The sequence below is a fragment of the Numenius arquata genome, chromosome 3, assembly GCF_964106895.1.
Source record: "Numenius arquata chromosome 3, bNumArq3.hap1.1, whole genome shotgun sequence".
In the NCBI taxonomy this organism is placed as follows: Eukaryota; Metazoa; Chordata; class Aves; order Charadriiformes; family Scolopacidae; genus Numenius; species Numenius arquata.
The window spans coordinates 20,875,286-20,895,104 of NC_133578.1; the positions used below are offsets into that span (position 1 = coordinate 20,875,286).

At 34.7% G+C, this 19,819-nt stretch overlaps 1 protein-coding gene across 12 annotated transcripts in view; it reads right to left on the reverse strand.

Moving 5' to 3' along the window:
- Positions 1-4,519: 4,519 nt before the first annotated feature.
- Positions 4,520-19,819, reverse strand: part of LOC141462790 (sodium channel protein type 2 subunit alpha-like) — a 59,377-nt gene continuing 44,077 nt past the window's right edge. For 9 of the 12 annotated variants that reach the window (XM_074144814.1, XM_074144810.1, XM_074144813.1 and 6 more), the window contains exons 20-26: positions 16,583-16,705; positions 14,356-14,637; positions 11,134-11,187; positions 9,735-9,872; positions 8,017-8,121; positions 6,627-6,897; positions 4,520-5,712 (exon numbers count right to left, since the gene is read on the reverse strand). In XM_074144814.1, coding sequence (XP_074000915.1) covers positions 4,520-5,712; positions 6,627-6,897; positions 8,017-8,121; positions 9,735-9,872; positions 11,134-11,187; positions 14,356-14,637; positions 16,583-16,705 — 2,166 coding nt within the window. Of the gene's footprint in view, positions 5,713-6,626; positions 6,898-8,016; positions 8,122-9,734; positions 9,873-11,129; positions 11,188-14,355; positions 14,638-16,582; positions 16,706-19,819 lie in introns of all 12 variants that reach the window. The other 3 variants (XM_074144816.1, XM_074144809.1, XM_074144817.1) reach the window with 1 other exon arrangement.

Below are 19,819 nucleotides of genomic sequence, written 5' to 3' on the forward strand. Positions count from 1 at the left end.
TTCATAGTAAATACATTTGACTGCTGGGGACCCTAACTTGCCATAATGGCAGTCCCACTTACAGTCATTGTGGGCAGTCTGCTCCTTCTTGGAGGAAATGGGATCTTTTTTTGCCACCACACACTGAGCTTTCCTCTTTTGGTAATATTACTTCAGTGCTGAATTAGCTTCAGTTAATTCTGCAAGCTCATTACTCTTTTATGACTGCGCACATGTTAGTACTGCTGCATTAGCTCATGTGAGGCACTAGGACTTCTGGGAGCACTTGCTTGGGAACAGCATTAAGCTATGCTGCCCTATGAATTAATTTGCAATGTACTGAATATGTCTCCTTTCTGGGCATCCATGTGGAAATTTTTTAATCTAAAAACTCATTAAATAAAAGCAGCGAGTAATGAACTTATAGTATGAGAGTGACCTAGCTCTATAGTCAGCATTACTAATACTCTCGTTTGGGCAATATTTGACAGATAAGAGGTTTAATATGTAGTGGAAAGCATTTTATGTGTGGTTGGGCACATTGAAAATTCACCTGTTCACGGCTGTGGATCGGTATAGTCATACAACAAGGATTTTAGTAGCTAATAAGGGATCCTTTTTTGCTGACTGGAAACTGTGGAAAGGGACAACAAGCACAGTGTGGTAGGAATATAAAACCATACTTGACTGGGATAACCATCACTACTGGTTTGCCTAGTGCCATGTAGGATGTTTTTTCAAGTGGCATTTCTGTTCGAATGATCTGGAAGCACGGGAAAGAAGTGTATGATGTGAGATTTAAACTATACAAATTCTATTGATTTCTGTGGAAAAAGAAGGTAGAAGGGAAGGTGAAGTTCACAGAAGCAGCAAAGGGTAATTAGGAGGACATACGTGCCCTCAAAGCAGTGAGCCTATTTCTAGTCCAGGTTAAACTGAGACTCTCAGCCATTCCTGCTGGTCCAGGCCGAAAGCATTGTCAATGGTTTCCCACATACAGTGCTTGGTAATGAAGCTGGGTATGGTAATCTTACTTTTACACAGTATTGTAAGAGATTCCAGGTTTCTCAAAATGAACAATGAACTGTCATTCCTCATGAGAACACTTGCCAGCCTGTTCACAGAGCAGAAGTTCTGCAGATTTTAGGTGCTGTTTTGAACAGGTAATGTGAATAGGTATGAGTAAAACACAATTGTTAGATGTGAAGTCAAGGACCAAAGAAGGAGAAGAGCTCAAAAAGTCTCTGAAAGTAAATTGAATCATTTATGAGGTTAGATAAGGTACTCAGAGGAGTGGCGGAATAAATAATGTACGTAACTTTGACTTCAAGGATTTACATACTGACATTAACACAATGTGATTAGAGGATTCTCTAATTTGGGCCTGGAGGCCAGGTACTTGTAAGGATGCCCAGGCAGCTGTGGAAGGCCATGTTTTGAGCTTTAACCCTGTATTCTAAGAGGGCCAGGGACCAGCTCCAGGAATGAATAGTACGAGCAGGCTAGACAATTCTGTGTGGTCTTGGTCAGGCATTTTTTCTGATGTAGGTACAGTCATTCCTGTAAGCAAATATGATGGCTTCCCTATTGCATGGTATACCAACTCAGAGACTCTGCTGCAACGATTGCTGATGCTCATCACATTAGAGATTGTAATAGATGAAGAAAATACTGAAAGCATGCTGGTGAGCAAACTCCAGAAATATTCTTCTTACTGCTATTTTTGAAATATAAAATTTTAAATACAGTACAATTATACTGTGTTTCAATGGACTGTATCTTTCTGCCCTTGAACAGCATGAAGGCATACATTAAAAGTCAAAACCTTTATTGTGTAACATCTGGATACTATGACTATGAACACTACACAACACAGCTGAGTTTCAGTATGGTCCCTGTCTTGTGAGATCAAGTGAAATGGTGTTTATTACTTTTGAGAATTACTGGAATAAAAAGAATCACTGTACAATTAAAACAACTTCTGTTTGCGATGAGCCCTTGGGCTGGATGTTATACAGGATCAACTTTGTTGCAGAGTTTGTTTGCACATTTAAGACTCATAAAGCGTGGGCAGCTTTGGTAGCAGCAATGTGCCAAACTAAAACAATACCTTAGAATACTGAGCAGTGTCTTTATGTTTCAGAAGGACCCTTAAGTGTTCTTAAGACAGAAAGGCTGTTGGGGCAGAATGTGTAGATGTCCTGTGTTATCCCTAGACAGTATGCTGGTGACAAAGAAGTAGAAATCACTGGGGTGTGGTCAAAGTTCTCAGATTTTTTTAAAAATTGTTTTACATACAAAAAGTTCAAATGTGAAAATAAGGTATTTAGCTATCGTGATAAAGAAAACATTCTTTATTTGTACCAAAGCCAGTTTTTTTTTTCTTGCTTTAACCATCAAAAGGACAGAGACAAAGAAAAATAAATACAATAAAAAATGAAATCTTTATTTTTTGGCTCATTTGTAATATTGTTTACGTTGTTTATGATAATAACAATTTCCTGCATGCATTTCACCAACACATTACAAGTCAAAAGCATTTGTAAAAGAAAAAAATCTACATTTAATGTTAGCTTGTGTATGAAACACAAAATGTCCTCATGTTCTTGATTTTACAAATGTGCCATTTTGTTCTTGGGAAATATTGTGGATCCTATTTGTACAAGTCTAGTGCAGCGTGATCCAAAAAGAATAGGCTATGTAAACAGACACTGCAAGATAGCAAGGATTTCATGAACAATGAGACTATCTTGGAACTTCTGATGCAAACAGTGCTAGAAACTCATACATTCCCCTAATACTTTCCTTGCTATGTCCCATTACCAGATATAACTATTTGGAAACAAGCCGGGTTCCAGATTTACACAATTTACTTCACATTGAAATATATGCAAATATAATATTAAAACAAGATAGTCTACAAATACTCACTTTTTTCCTCATAGTGTGATGATGCCAGTTTGAAATTACCGTGGTTAGAAAGTAAGCCAAGTGAATGAGGAAAGAAATATAAGAAACAGTGATCTAAACTTGAAGACACTTTTCTTATATACAAAACTGTTGCCAAATGGTATTTCTTTACATAATTTATATATGCTAACCACATTTTCAACAGGTTAAACAGTTTGCAATATGGCCTGTACAGTCTGATTCTACACCATATAATAGCCACTTCAAACTTAAAATGTAAAACTAAAGAAGTTCATAAATAGCTGTGAACTATTGCTTAATGATTTGAAAGAATGAGGTCTGGTTGGACAATTTGATTCACTTCACCACTGACACTTGACTTCCTATAGTGGAGACTGTGGGCAGTGGAAGGAGCAAGATAGAGCAGCAAAAGTATTGACATGCATCAGTGATACTCGCCAAACTATCTATAATGACATAGAATATAACATGTCCTGTTGAGCTCTCGCGAATTGCCCGTACTGTGGTACATATCTGATGCAGTTCAATGTGGCAAAGCCATTTAATTCTGTACTCAAATATGCACGATGGTATATTGTTAATATTTACATGGAAAAGGGTATTTTATTGATTCATTAGATGTTGGCCACATTGAGAGAAAACAGTAACTAAAGAACAGTCTAGGAAAAAATTGAGCTGTTTAAAGAAAACCAACAAAACAAAACAAAAAAACCAACCCCCGGGTATATTTTGGTTAAGCTATTTTTTCAGTGCAGAAATTGCACAGTGTTTTTTAAGCTGTGAATATTTTAACAAAAACAAGATCTTGTTCATGTTTAATGATTTGCATAAAAATAAGTCATTGCAGATTCCTGTAAATTAGAGGAGACTTTCCAGGGACATTAATCTGGATGCAGCCATACATGTAGTTAGAACACCTCAAATTTTAGAGCAACCCCGAACATGGAAATTCTTAAAATCTTTAGCTTTGTGCAATGTCATATTTTTATTTACGCATGATGACAAGTGCAGCATGCCTATGCAAGTCACTTCTAGCTGTACATTATAGAGAATCTGAGAGTAGAACACCTGGTCCTCATACCTCTTTCCCCAACATAAAACCTATTACAAAAATAGTCACATATAAGAGTAAACAACTTGTGAATTAAAAAATGATAAATACACTAATACTAATTTTGTAAAAATATGACAAATGTAGCAGTTGCATTACAAACAGTGAAGATAATTACTGTTCTATGTGTTTTGCAGTATATGAAACACAAAAAAGTATCGCTTTGCACGCATTTCATGCTCCGTTTTCTCTGTGGAGCCACTTTTTCCCTCATTCTTAGCAGTGTCAGCTGCAGTGAAAACAGTAACCTCTTGTCAAGTTTGTTACCCTGATTCACAGAGTCACAGTTTGATGATGAAGGTTCACTGTTTTGTTATAGGCACTGACCTTAAGTATATATATAATGTATATATACGCACACACACACGCGCGCACACACACACACATATATATGTGTAAAAACTGTCAGTTTGGCATAAACCTCCTGCAGGAGTCCAGTTGATGCTTCATTCTCAAAGACTGTAAACAAGTTGTCCCACAAGCAGAATTCTTAGATCTTTATTTTTTATTTTCCCTGACATCTTTACCTTTGTAGTTCTTTTCTGCTTTATCTTTTTCATATTTTTCTTTGTCTGGCTTTGTTACACTATCATAAGAAGGTGGGGAAGTTGTAGAGGAACTCTCATCCGTTTTTTCTGGAGTGGAGTTCCCATTTAGTTTATCAATTATTATCTCTTTTATAACTGGTCCATCTTCTTCTTTGTTTTTATTTCTATTATATATACTAGACACCTTTTTAACTTTTTGCTTTAAAAGGTAACACCTGTAAGCACGCTGAATAATGACAGCAGATACTTCCTCCTGTTTTCGTTTTAATGTGGTTGTAATTGGTTCATAGGAGACTTTAGAAGGATTGGCTGCCATAAACCGATCTTCCATCTGTATTCTGAGGGCGTCCATCTCCCCGCTTTCCCCCAAAACACGCTTTGTGAAAGCAAACAAGATGTCAAGGCAGTGAATTCTGTCGCCGCTTACCATGGGCAGATCCATTGCAATAAGCTGGACTTTGTTTGGTTTTGCTATAAGAAGAGGAGGATCTAAAGATGCTGCAAAATCTGATAGTTTACTGTATTCTATGAATTGTGTTGCATCGGGATCAAACTTCTCCCAGACTTCGTAGAACATCTCAAAGTCATCCTCGCTCAAGGGTTCAGCGCTTTCTTCAGTAGCAACACTGAAGTTCTCCAAAATCACAGCAATGTACATGTTCACCACTACCAGAAATGATATGATAATGTAGCTGACAAAGAAGAATATCCCAACAGAAGGGTTGCCGCAGTCGCCTTTCACAGAGCTCCCCGGATGATCTTTATGGGGGTCACAGTCTGGCTCCCCACTGTTAAGAATCGGGGCTAGCAAACCATCCCAGCCAGCAGATGTGGTAATTTGAAAGAGGCAGATCATGCTGTTGCCAAACGTTTCAAAGTTGAACATGTCGTCAATCCCTACTTCCCTCTTAACATAGGCAAAGTTGGACATGCCAAAGATGGCGTAGATAAACATGACCAGGAACAGCAGCAGACCAATGTTGAACAAAGCAGGAAGAGACATCATCAAAGCAAAAAGCAGAGTGCGGATTCCCTTGGCGCCTTTAATGAGACGCAGGATTCGACCGATTCTGGCAAGTCGGATCACTCTGAATAGTGTGGGGGATACAAAATATTTCTCAATCATCTCCGCTAAGAACATACCTGTTGAAAAAAAAAAAGTGAATATTTAAAATATATTTTTAATTTTTTTCATTCATTACCTGTAGAAAGATTGATTTATTGCTATCGCCAAAACAATCAGTATAGGGAGTCTTCATCACAGCAAAAATTCATACAAATTACTACGTTCTATTGAAAGCTGTTATTAAGGTGAAAGCATCTTCCTTATGTTGAAATGCTATCTAGGACAAGGGAAATAAGGAAAAGAAAGAAGACTGCTTGTGGCAAGGTAGCTAGTGTCTAAGCTTTCAGTTATTCCTAAAGCAGTCTGGAAAGAGAAGTTCCTGTCTTAGATTTAATTAGTTCTTGAAGGTGAGCCTATTACCTATTACCGTCTTTTATGAAGGACTATATTGGCTTAATTTCTGCCAATTAGTTATTTTTTTTTACCTGATGATCTACACTTTATCAGCACAGCCCCTCTCAGGTGTATGACTCTTTAAGACTTAAGTTTTGTCACACAACTAATTTGCACCTTGGAGAGTCATGAGCTTTTAGTTGACAGATACCTAAATTTTCAGCAAGACCTTGGTTAGCAAAAGCAATTAAACATTTCACCCCCTTCACATACTTTTAAGTTTTAGTACTGAAAGCAAATTTATGGTTAGTTCGCATATACTACTAAACATTCTACTTTCTATTTCTACATGTTAATCTAATGTGCCAAATAGTTCATTTATGTCTTTTGATGTGGACAAAGACAGTGAATCTAATGGGAGAGATAAAAATTTTATATGCAACATTTCATACATCGTATACTATAAAGTGTGAAGATCTGAATCAACATGTAAGTCATATAGGAAATAGAAAAATTCATATTCAATATCATAACATTCTTGAAACAAATGTTCCCTTTTCCTTCCACTAGTTCTTTCTTGAAGGGGAATTGCTCTTACCTACTATGGAGAGAATCACAACCACAAAATCAAAAATATTCCAGCCTATAGTGAAATAGTAATGGCGAAGAGAAATCAATTTCAGGACACATTCTCCAGTGAAAAGGATAATGAACACAAGGTTAATCCGGGATAAAATTGTTTCCATCTCTTTACTCTGGTCATCTGTTTCTACCATCATTGTGACCATGTTAAGGCAGATGAGTATCATGATGCTGATGTCAAATGCTTGTTTGGTTACAAAATCAAAGACCATGCCTTGGAATTTGTTCTGCAAAAACAAAGATGGAATACAGTTTATACTCTGAAAATATTTGCCTTTAAAAATTCCAAATAGGAAAGCAATTCCCTGCAAGATTAGGAGTGCAGAGTAAGACCCATTCACAATACATCTGTTAGTATACACCAAACCCATGCTGGTTTGTCTCATCCTGTTAGAGCAGATCAAGAAGTCTACTGCTGTTGACTGAAGGGACGGGAAGGGAAACAGTGCAATAACAATAGTAATAACATTGTCAATTTATATTATTGGTGTTGCAGAGGTATTATAACTTGATACCCAGCAAGAGTACCAGCCAAATTGAAATTCATTTTCTGATCTTTATTCTTAGATGGTTTTAGAATACTAACTCCCAGAGATGTCTCTCTCTCCCTTAAACAAATTGTGCTTGGTGAGATCATTGGACCGTTGAAGTTGCATGTCTCAAAAACACCATGACTGCAATATCCTAGTTTTCCTTTAGTACTTAGCTAAATGTTTATTGCCATATGTCTCTCCTTAGAAAGACTATTTTTAACCCCTCAGTGCATAAGGTGCAACAAGTTTTTTTATTTTTTCCATACAGTGTAGGAGTTCAGTAAATAACAGAGTAGTTTCTTATCTTAGAGACAAATTTATCCTAGTTTGTGCTTTGCTCAGTGGAGCATTCTTTTATTCTGTAAGATTATCTACATCTGTCTTTTTTTTTCACATTAGGTGACCACTGCCCCTTCTGTCTTCAGCAGCAAGGGTCACTGCATCCCCATTTCCTACAAATTGTCTGGGAGGAGAAAAAACAGAAAATGAAGTTTATCTGTGGTTAATAAGAACCAATAAATGATCCAATCAACTTCACTTTTTCTAGGACTTAGGGAATTATGAAATTTATTACATTAACCTTATTAAATCCTATAGTTCATACTTCAGAGTGTATGTTTTTAAATGAAACATGAAGGATCTACTCTGCTGAAGTTAAAAAAAAAAAAAGGGGAGGGGGGTGGACGTGTTCTACCCTTACAAGAAAATAAATGGAAAAAATATTTTCTTTCCAGACATATAACTTTATCAGCTAAAATCATATTCCCAAATAAGTATTTAATATTAGGGGTCTTAAAATCAAATAACTCTTACCACTGGCCTTGGTATAGGTTTCTGTGGCTTTTTGGATCCCAGTTTTTTCATTGCATTGTAATATTTCTTCTGTTCTTCTGTCATAAATATATCCTGACCTCCAAAGTAAAGAAATAATATAAAAACTAATTACTATCATGTCCATACATACAACATTTAACTACAATATGTCTCTCTGTAAAATAATATTACATTCATATTTGATTTATATAACAAAAGTGATTTTTTTCAGGTATTTACAGTGTGGATGCATTCCACATTACAGTGGATGCATTCTTAACACAAAAAAAACCCTGTTATTCATGCCTTGCCAGGCTAACAGTTGAGTTTTGCCTGTGTCTTCACGCTCACTTTTGCTGACATGGCTAAAATGATTTTTACTATACTGATGCTGTTAAATAAGTTGCTGATTAGGATATGGTTAGTGCATAGGAGCCTGACCGGTGCCTTACATGTCCTAAATTCTAGATAGACTTTTAGGATTGCAGCTAGCCAGGTCTAAAAATGGGGTAACTTTGAGGCACAAGTTGTGTCAAGGGAGAGTATTTGGGTCTAAGGTTTTAATGAGGGTTTTAATGACAGCAAAAAAAAAACCAAAAAACCACCTTTGATATAAACTTAAGAAAAGTAGTCCAGATCATGCCATAGCAAATTATTAATCAAAGCACCACTGGAACCTTGACTAACTCAGATTAGCCTTTGCTTGCAGATGCAAATGCTGCCAGTCAGATGCGCAACTGACTGAATTTCAGTATAACATAAATTGTGGTTATTGATGAGTCTGAACTGTCAGATGGAAACACAATGTTAAAGTCACTGTCTGCTAAACTGGATATTGAATCTCAAGAACTATGTGTTTATGGCTCTTTTAAGAAGCTAAAGAATATTTCCACAAGGAAAAATTTCTGTAGTTCACCTTTGACTCTTACCATAGATTGTTTGCTATTGCTGCTTTTTTTTGCATATAAAACAGCATACAAAGATTTAGAATGATTCTGAGGTTCTAGTTCTTTTTGCCAGTTGAAGGCTAAGAATCATGAGGCTTCAAAATAATTTAAATGTGATTATAAGTATTTTTAGATTTTTAAAGTTATTTTAAATAAAACTATATGCATTATCAATATAATTATTTTAAACACGCTTTTATGTCAAAAAATATTGCTAATAAATTATGGATTGTATATGTGTCTAAAAAGTTCATCTGATTTCTCACAAAAGTGTTAGAAAAATAGAGCTCTTTTTGTACACATTTTTACTTGTATCTTTAAGCCTTTTCATGCAAGGTCTCTCAGACTTACTCTTAACCCACTGTTTAATCAGTTTGCAGAACTATTATCTATTTCATGAACACGGTGCCATATTGTATCTTCATTAAGCGTCAACAGTTTATAATATTAATTAAAATTAATTTATCTTAATTCTTTAAAGTTAATTAAATAAGAAACTCCTCCGTGACAGATAATATTCCACCTAATCAAGAGAATAATGCACGTTCCCTTTTTGCATCTTCTTTTTATCTCTTACACAATTTGCAAATTATTATGAACTAACTCATGATTTGTCCCTCTTTGCTTGTCAGAATCACATCCACAAATTTATCACAGATTATTTTTAAAAAAGAGACATTTTTATTCAAGGACTTGAAATAACTTTTGATTTTTATTAGCTTTACATAAATAAATTATTAATAGCACTATGGACATATTTTAAATACTTATCTTCTTTTTTTGTTGGTTGAAGTTGTCTATAATGACACCAATGAAAAGGTTCAAGGTAAAGAATGATCCAAATATGATAAAGATGACAAAATAAAGATACATATACAAGTTGTCCTCATATTTAGGTTGATCTTCTACCTACAAAATATTATAAATTTTATTACCCATGAAAATACTAGATGTAAAAAACAATATATAATTTATGAATAGGTATATGCTATCTCAGTTAGAAAAGCTATAGACTGCATTCAGTTATAAAAAAGACCCAACATGTCCATTCCAATCAATATTTGGAGAACTAGAAGCTGACAATGACTACTCATATGGAATTTTAAAGTAAATATGCACACAGATATGTTTATGTATGTACATATACATGTTCCTCATATAGAAGGAAGAAGCAATGTGGAACTGAGAGCAGTCATTAGTACTTAAAATTTTAACAGCACAAATCTAAATATTTTATACTGTATTCAGTATATTTTCATGCAACTGAATCAATCAGTTTTACTATCACCTAAATCTCCCTGGAACTCTTTTGGTCTTACATGAGTGTTCTTACATCCAGCTAAGAACAGATGCTTTCAGCAAATTTCTACTGAGTATATGTTTTGTGAAATCCATTAAATTGAGGCAAATTTCTAAGGAGGGTTTTTTAATTGTTTTGATTCTTCCAGATTCTACATCTCAATGCCTGCACCTTTACTGCACAATGTGCTAGAGTGTAGGAATGCTGAAGTTAATGAAACAGGATATGTTACTCTGGGACACAGTTGTCACTGTGTGATGATGGATATCACTAGTATGACTATAACTTAAGCTGTATAGAACTACTTCAGGCATCTGTGTTGCACTTTTTTGTACAAGGTAAACATAGGTTTAGTTTTGTAGACAAGATAAAATTCTATTCTCTAGAAAACTTAACAGATGATCTTCAACCTTAAAATCTAATTGCACTTAAATAGCTAGATAGCATAAGTGTTCAACCTAAAGAATGACATGCATAGTTACAAATTATAAACCAAGATTAATATATTCAATATATAATAATTACATTATATAATCTTAAATTAATTAATACTCATGATTACCAAAGGAAGTGGTTAAAAAAACCTCTTCTTTGTTCTTTTCATTAACATTAGGTTTTCAAAAAGAAAAGTCCAGTTAACTTAATTTAACTTATTTGGCTAAACAGAAGGAAGAGGAATTAATTCTTCCTGCTAAAAATTTTAAGATTAATGAAGTTACATAAAAATTCCTTTCTGGCCTAAATGTGCCTGGAAAAAATATATATTGGTGCTGATTATAATTTTAATGTTATCGTATGTGTAGCTGTTTAAATTCTATACTCTATATCAGAATATAACCAACAAATGATCTTTGAAAGTCTTACACTTACATCTCGTGAATCAACAGCAGCATACATAATATCCATCCATCCTTTGAAAGTAGCCTAGATATAAAATACAGTTGTTTATCTTCCCTATAAAAATCCATAATGTGGAAAATAACTAGGTCACAGCATTTGGACCTTAACTTTTAATAAAGTCACCTCTAAATTTACAAACCACATTTAATACACAGGCATAATAAAATATTTTTCATAGTAGTAGTAGGTTTTTTGAGAAATTATTTTTTAGGTATTCCAAAAATATTAAAAATCAGGCTCTGAAGATCTCCGCAAGGGCACAGTATGTTTAGAGCTGCAGATGCTTCCTTTGCAGATGAAGAACGGTAGACTCAGATAGACATTAATGCTGGAGATGTTCAGGTAGAACCTACTAGAATCACTCACGGTGACAGCCATTTTATCAAGTTTACAGCATGAATTGATGGAGTCAGCAATACAGCTTCTGGACAGATACCAACATGCATCTGAATATTCTTGCTACGGCTAAACTGCCATGGTATTTTTAGAATTGCTTTAATCCCACATAACTAAAATGAATAGACTCTGTTCATAATCAAGATATATATTGGTTCTCAAGGGATAAGATTTAGACAAGAACAAAAAGTGAACTGTGAAAGAGCTGTGATTAACTTTTATAAAACTTTGGGCTGAGTTCCTATAGAGGCTTGTCTAGGCAGAATAAAGAGTAAGAAGAGTAAAACATATCTTTCATCATTGCTCTAAGGAGGCAATTTTCATGGCCATGGAATGTCCACTTTCTGAGGAGCACCAAGGGGTTGGTGTGACATGCTAATTGAAGGTGTGAGTGCCTGCTCATTAGCCAGTGTTTCCAAGCTTATTCACAGTAAAGAAAAACAGAGAGAGAAAGTCTGTGAAATTAACAAATAAAGAGCATCTCTCCTGAGGAGATTCAGGAGAGGAACCATCCCAAGGAGTACATTTGCATCTGTGGTTGCCAGAAGTACTCTTGCACTCTGGGAGTATTCATGTCCTCCTGAATCTTGCAGTGCAATACAAATTTACTAAGAAGGTATGCTTGGAACCAGGCTTCACAGGTCTTCCTGGCTCAGTTGAAAACTGACAGGCATTTGATGCACTTTGCATAGCACCATTAGAAGACGAGCAGAGTTTGATACAAGCAACAACTATAGGAGAAGAGTGGAGGGAGAATGTTAATACAGGCAATCAGCTGAAGAGGTGACATGATACATGCTCAAGGATCCCTTAATCTCTGCAGGAAAAGTAAAGGGAGGAAGGGAATATTTGAAAAGGAAAATAATGAAAACTCAGAACAGAAAGAAATAAAGAATGAGAAGAATGGAAGGTCCACAGTAGTGATGTAGTAATTAAAGACCAACAGTGTCTGGATAGGTGACAGAGATGACATTTAGACACAGCTTCAAGAGACTAGAGTTTTCCTTATACATCTTCAGAGGCAAGTATTGGTAATAAGATGCTTCACTTTAGTCTCTAGTACAAGGGTAGCAATAAGATCTGAAGTCAGAGAATTAGAATCATCATCCAGTACTACTACTCAGCACATGAAAGTCACATTACCTTTAGAGGTAAAACGTTTTAAGCCAGGTAGTTAATTTGGGAATCAAGGTCAGCTAGGGATACTGACCTGCTCTGGGATAGAAGGGACAAGCTTATCATTGTTAGATACCTTGGTGATATCAGAGCAGTAACAATCCCATGACATTCTGACATCTTTTCATAAAGTGAAGCTGCCTGTCAACTTACAGAGAAGTGATTCTGCAGAGTTCAATCATCTAAACATAATTTATTTCCTTCTTTCTTGTGTTTTGGGTCAGATATCAGCTATCAGAAGCTCCATTCTAAGCCAAGAGGCCTGTAAAGAGCTAAGGTCTTTATTTCTCTGGCATAAATAAAAGGTATGATCAGTACCTAGAAGAAAGACGTTTCTGTACCACAGTGCATAGGAAAAGGACTTGAAGGGGAAATACAATTTACAGGCATTGTATAAATTGCAGTAATTAATGGAATGAATGTGCCATGCAATACAATAACATCTAATACTTCACAAGGATAATACTATAAGTAACAGAGTATTTAGTATGTCATAATCACTCTTTAACAAGCATTAATGGAATACGATAGTTATAAATCAAGAGGATTTTTTGTGATAGAAGCATTTTACATTTTTCTATTTTACCCACAGTTAAATGTCTTTGTAGTTTCATGTACTTCTTAATGAAATATATTTATTTTAGTAGCAAGTATTTGTCTGCAAACATCAACAGAAAGTGTTATGTGATTAATCAGACCTAATACTCAATTAGGATCTGTCTATCAGTAACTATCCATATTCTTCTCATGAGCAGCTCCTACTTCTCTCAGAGGATTTCAGACCTCTTACACAAGTATTATGATAATAGAGAAAAAATTGGCTCCATGCTACATGAAACATTGAGTGCCCCTATCTCTGATCTCGCATTATTTATGATTCCTTACTCTAAACCCACTTCTAGGTCTGGAAGATCAAGCCCCTGTTAAACAAATATCTGCACTGGAGACACCAGGTTGATATATTTTTATTTTTACCATCTAACTTACAAACTGGTTCCTTAGATGAGTATAGACCTGAAGAAAAATCCACTCTACCTTGATCAGGCTGTTGACAAAAGAAAAATTATTTCAGTGTCAAAAGTACCTAGGTTAATGGATTTTTACTGTGAAAGAAGGTTGCTGTGGATGTGTAATGATACCTAGGAATGGATTATGTGTGAGGAATTGGTGGTAGTTGCTAACTTCAGACCAGACGGTCAGTTAGGATATCTGCCCTCTTTTAAGTTGCTATCTGTCCTCATGTCTTAAAAGATAACTGAGCTCATAAAGGAGTGGAGGGACCTTTTCAATAATTAAAGGGACCTCTGATCCTTGTCCACCATGGCAAGACTCGTGAAATGCATTCCTGAAGTTTATATTGTGCACCACTAAAAAGATTCTTGTACCTTTTTCACTTATTATTTTCACATTATTATCATAATGATGAGACTGTATTACCTAGCCTTGGAATGGAAAGTTATTCTATCATTAATAAAAAAATTACAGGTAACAATGCATTAGAGTTGTGTAAGCTGTACATCATGGCTATGAAGAAATTATTTGACTAGTTAACAGTCTTAACGACCATTTTTCCTAGATTTCTTTAAAAAAGAGCAAAAATAAAACATAAAATTTACTTACTACTTGAAGCAGAGCAAGATATCCAGCTCCTACGTTATCAAAGTTTACTTTCACATTTTTCCATCGGGCACTTTGATTGTTTTTGATGAGTTCCTCACACTGAGTATAATTGTTGACATCACTGACATCAAACATCTCACCAGTCGTGGTGTTGACACAGTGATAGAATTTGCCAGCAAACAAATTTACTCCCATGATGCTGAAGATGAGCCAGAATATAAGACAAACCAGCAATACATTCATGATAGATGGAATTGCTCCTACAAGGGCATTTACAACCACCTAGTGTACAAATTAGACAAAACAGCCACTTAGTTTGTGAACAGAAAAATAAAAATACTTTTTAAATGTTAAAGTGGCATTAATAGGGAATGAACAGTTAAAATATTACATTAAATTTATAAGGGAAACGTTATTTAAGGTTCAATAAAAACACAAATGAGATTGCAAAAAGCAAGAAATAAAAAAAATATGGAAACCAAGACAATGCAAAAGTCTGAACAAAACTCAAAAAGCAAAAGAAAACCTGTTAGTAGCAAGATGGATTCTTAGAATTTGTGTGCTCTAGAGAAAAAGAGAGAAATAAATGTTAAATTCCAACCATACAAATCAAAATCTATAAATAGAAAATAAACAAGGAAAAGATCAAAGAATGATGATATGGAAGACTGAATAAAAATGTCTGCACATAAAGCTATCATTACTAATGATTTTATTTTCAGAAACTTAATGTATATATTTGCATCAGTTTATTTTAGCATCTACATGCAATGTAACATAATTAAGCATATCTTATTTAGTTTTTATTAACAGCATCTGCTATAACTCTTGGTTTAAAATACCCGTCTCACTGTAGTTGCTCTTACACGTATCTGTTGAGGTTTTTTAACTTGGCTGCATTTACAGTTAAGCTACTCTATGTGGGCAAGTGGCAGTAAAAGATCAGATAAACCCCTTGACAAAATTTTTCTCTTATTGTGATTGAATTAAAAGAAAGCTGCAGATATTCAGACAATAATTTTCTACCAAATCAGTAGAGACTGCAGTAGTTTTTAGTTTACAGTTTTGAAAATAGTAGTATTTTTCAATTCACTAATTTTTCTGAAAGTAGTCTAAGATCAATAGAGGTTTTGCCCATTTATTAGATAGGGACTTACGTGTTGTTTGCAATGCAAATCATGTCAAACATAGCAGTGATGGCCACCAGACACACTCCCTTACACTGGCTAGCGTGGCCACCTCCAGAATATCAGCAGCCTCAACCCAGGCAGGAACCACACTATTTATTTGGGAACTTAAGACCTATGACCAAACTATAAACATGTATTGCAGTATCTGGGTATTTTGAGGTGAAAGATTCAAAGGAGATTTCTTAATAACATTACTTTGTTATTTTTTTTATGCATCAGTTTTTCCAGGAAATAGCATAGTCTGCATTTTCAGCAGACAGCTTGTAAGAGTTTGGTGGGGGTTTTTTGTCAGATTGGCAGAATATGAAAATAATAATTTCCTCAACAGCAGTGATTTAGACGTGTAGGAGGAGAGGTAAGATGGCAGCAGATGCATTCATATGAAGCAAAGGACACTAGCTGAGAAAACGATTTTGCATGTCTCCCCTTCTATACTTCCAACCCCATCCTTATTTCAGGTATTTGTTCAGAGAACCTTTCCCTAATACTACAGCATTTAGTGTGGGATTTTTTTTCCCCAGGCAGGTAGACTGAGCCACAGGGAGGGTTTAGTTTCTGGTGTGTCACTGTTGTCAGCTTCTTCACCTTGTTTTGTTTTGTTTTCTGGCTAACCCTGTTTCATCCCTAACCACAGTCAAACTAACAGAGAACAGAAGTTAGCTACAGAAATTTATAAAATGAAATCCCCAGCAAAACTGGAGAAAAAAACCCCAACCCTCTGTTCTAAAATTTCTCATGTCCTTTTACTTTTCTATTTAGGTCCACAAATCAACAGAAATTTTAACAGTCAGGGGGCTGCAATAACAACTATGCAGCAGTGAGCAGGCAAATTTAATGAGCTCAAGGTCTAATCTCGAAATGTAAGCTGTACACATCTTGCGTATAAGGAAATTTCGGAATGCCTTTTTTCCACACATTTTTGCATGCATTCCCATTCTAGAGTTCTTTGCAGAAGGCATGAGCATCACATTTCTACATTAATTTTTGTATTCAATACAATTCAATACATTCATTCAGATTCATTCATTTTATCTCACCCTCATTCCTTCAAATCGTGACAAGGCTCTTAAAGGTCTTAAAGCTCTTAATGTCCGAAGTGATTTAATGGCACCAAGTTCAGAATAGCCCAAAGCATTGGCTATTAAACTAACCAATGAGACCTACAAGAATACAGAAATAAATAAATTATTATTACTAAAATTGTTATACACTGTTTATTTAAAAAGAATACAGATTCAATCAATGGGAAGATTAACAGTGACAAATGGAAGAACACCATTCTTGCTTATAGTGACAATTGAGGCCCAATCCCACAATTTTCATACTTGCTGGAAAGGCAAGAGGTCATATGAAGGCATGTTTGAAGAACTATATGCTATTAAATGACTGTTATAGCTGGATATGGTTTAACAGTCAGATGGAAGCACACTGTTAGTGAAGGATAAAATTTTCAGAAATATTTAAAGACAAAATAGTCATACTTTCAATAACTTCATTAAGGTTCAACCTTCAGCAATTTAAAATTCTGAATACATTAGGATAGTTTATTAACTACTGACAATATTATTAATATCTATAATATAGTGGTTATTTAGCTTTTGTTATAAATACTAGGTCAAACAGTTCACAGCAACAATTGCCGGGTATCTATGAAATATGTATTGACAGAGGTGGTACTTTCTCACTTGCCTGACAGCTCTTTCAATAATTCTTTTTTCTCTTCTAAGTATAGGAAAATATTATGGGATAGATATTAACAGATGTTAGCATTATAACAGTAAGTGCTTTATTATCTACAACAGTAGTGAGCTCCTGATTCACGTTACAAGGATTTTATTAGAAGCCAATCCACTTCAGGAAGGAGCAATTAATTTGCTTCTCAAATGGAACTGAATTTTAAACAGTGTTAATGTGAAATAATATAATTTATTTTGAGCCGTTTTGGAGACAGGAGTGGGGAAATATCATACCTTACTCATATTTTATTCAATTCTACCACCAAAAGCATGGAAGACATGTAAATGAACATATTTCATAAGCATATTTCAGTCCTTGAAAAAATCCCTTAAATGCTCATTTCTGTACTTCAGTCTAGAGACTTCAAATAACTGGCTATACAGAAATAGGCATTCACTGATAGTGGTGGTAATATTTTGCCCATTATATGTGTTTTCCTATGTTATTTGTATGCATAAAGAACAATTAGATGAATCACAAACTCAAGAGTTACAAGATCATGTCTCAAAAGGACAATCTGACAGCACATAGAAATCAGTTATTCATTATTATGTTGCTATTTAAATTAGTCTAACTGAAAATAGTATTTTAGTGAATTCATATCACTGTACCTTTCTACTACCTTTTACTACCTATTACATGTCAGAGTATAATTCTTTTTGTCAAAGGAAAGGCTTTTTTATGTAATGGATAAATTTGTGAAGGAACTCATTGTGATTTATAAGCATATTTAGAATAAAATCTTACTGATTTTCTGTAGTCTGTAACTGAGGTCTGTTCACTTGCAAGAGATAACATTATTATTTCTGCCTTTACATTAATTATTGTCATTGTCATTAATAATTGTCATTAATACAATTTATTTGTCCTGTGATTCTACAGTAAAAGAGTTCTTTCTTATCCTTAGCCACTCTTAATACATTCCAGAGGTGACAAGACATGGAATTCTCTGAATTTTTCAAAGAATGTTCCTTGATTCACTCACATCAATGAGATACCCAGACATGACAATAAACTCTAGTGTAAAGACAGCACATTTTACAGATTTGAAAACACCTATGAAACATTTATTAAAAAATATGTCTCTCACTGGAGTGCAAGACATCTCTTTCAAAATTGAACTCACATTAATGGCTCCTTCATTTTATACTTTTCTTCCCAAAGTAGCACTGCGCCTTAGCTATCTCTCGGAAACAATACTCCATACAAGCTAGTTACATTGCTGTAGCTCCTGTAACTTCAGCCACAGTGTGTATATTGGCAGTTTTTACGTTCTGTTTGTAAGTCATTCTCCAGCCTAGTTTGTGCTCATTTCAACCTATTCGCATCTTTCTTACCATGGTGCTAGTGCTCTTACATCATAAACCTGAAGTTGTTTCACAGATAAATGCTTCATGTATTGTAAACAACACATTTTCCTCTGAAGGACAGTTCAACTGAAAGGCAAAGATTTTCTTGGAATTCTTTGATATTAATTCTATTGTATATATAGCATAAGTATATACAGCTGTTCTGTACTGCTCTGGTTTTTCTCAGTCTTCTTAGCTTGGTCTTCTGTCATCTGTTCCACCTGTTTTGTTGCTAGTAGGTGAGAAAATAAATGTCTCTGTACACTGATAAATAGATTAATTTTTTTCTTTTCAGACAGGAATGCATGCAGATGTGGTAATCTTAAGAAATGAAAATGAACTGAAAATGGTGGAAAGAATTTTTACATTCATCTAAAACTGCAGGGTTGTATGTCCACATTTTTGTGTATGGATCTTCTAATGTAGACATCTGTTGCTAAAAATGTTTTGAAACTTAGCAGTCACAATTAGCCCTATTGAAAATCTTCACTCAGGGTTGTCATCCAAGCCAGATCATTGCTCATACAGCTCCACATTGACTTTATTTCTATTTAGGCCTAAAATTTTAATCCATATGAATTCTGTGCTACTTGGTGAGGTGGTAAATTTATGTGATTTGACTCCAGGTCCTCAGGGGCATATGGCCCTCCTCACTTCCAACAATGCTTATCCTATCTTTTATGTAGTTTTAAGTGTTCAGATATGACACTTAACTATGAATAAAGATAAATTGCAAGATTTGGAAAAAAAAATCCAAATATTTTTCTTTTTATTGAGAAGTTAATGATTTTTCTTATTTTTTGAGAGATAGATACTATATTACCAATTTTCCAGGTAGGCATTTTTGACATTTGGAGACAGGACACTGGACCCGATGTAGCCTTTCTTATGCATTATGCACCCCTTCTTATGTTATGGTCTTATGCTAAGATAATACCATTTTTTCTATATGTACTTGGTGAATAATTCTTAATTTATGGTATTTTACTGGCAAGTATTCAAAATTCATTTTGTTTAGATGCATAATTGCCAGCTATGATTCTGTTCCCTAACTCACTGAACAAGAGCCTTAGGTTTCATGCATATGTCATCTGAATATCCCTTTGACTTAATTAATTAATTTCATTACTTTTTAGATTATCCAATGTTATCATAGTGTACCATGTTAGGATACACATAAAGACATAT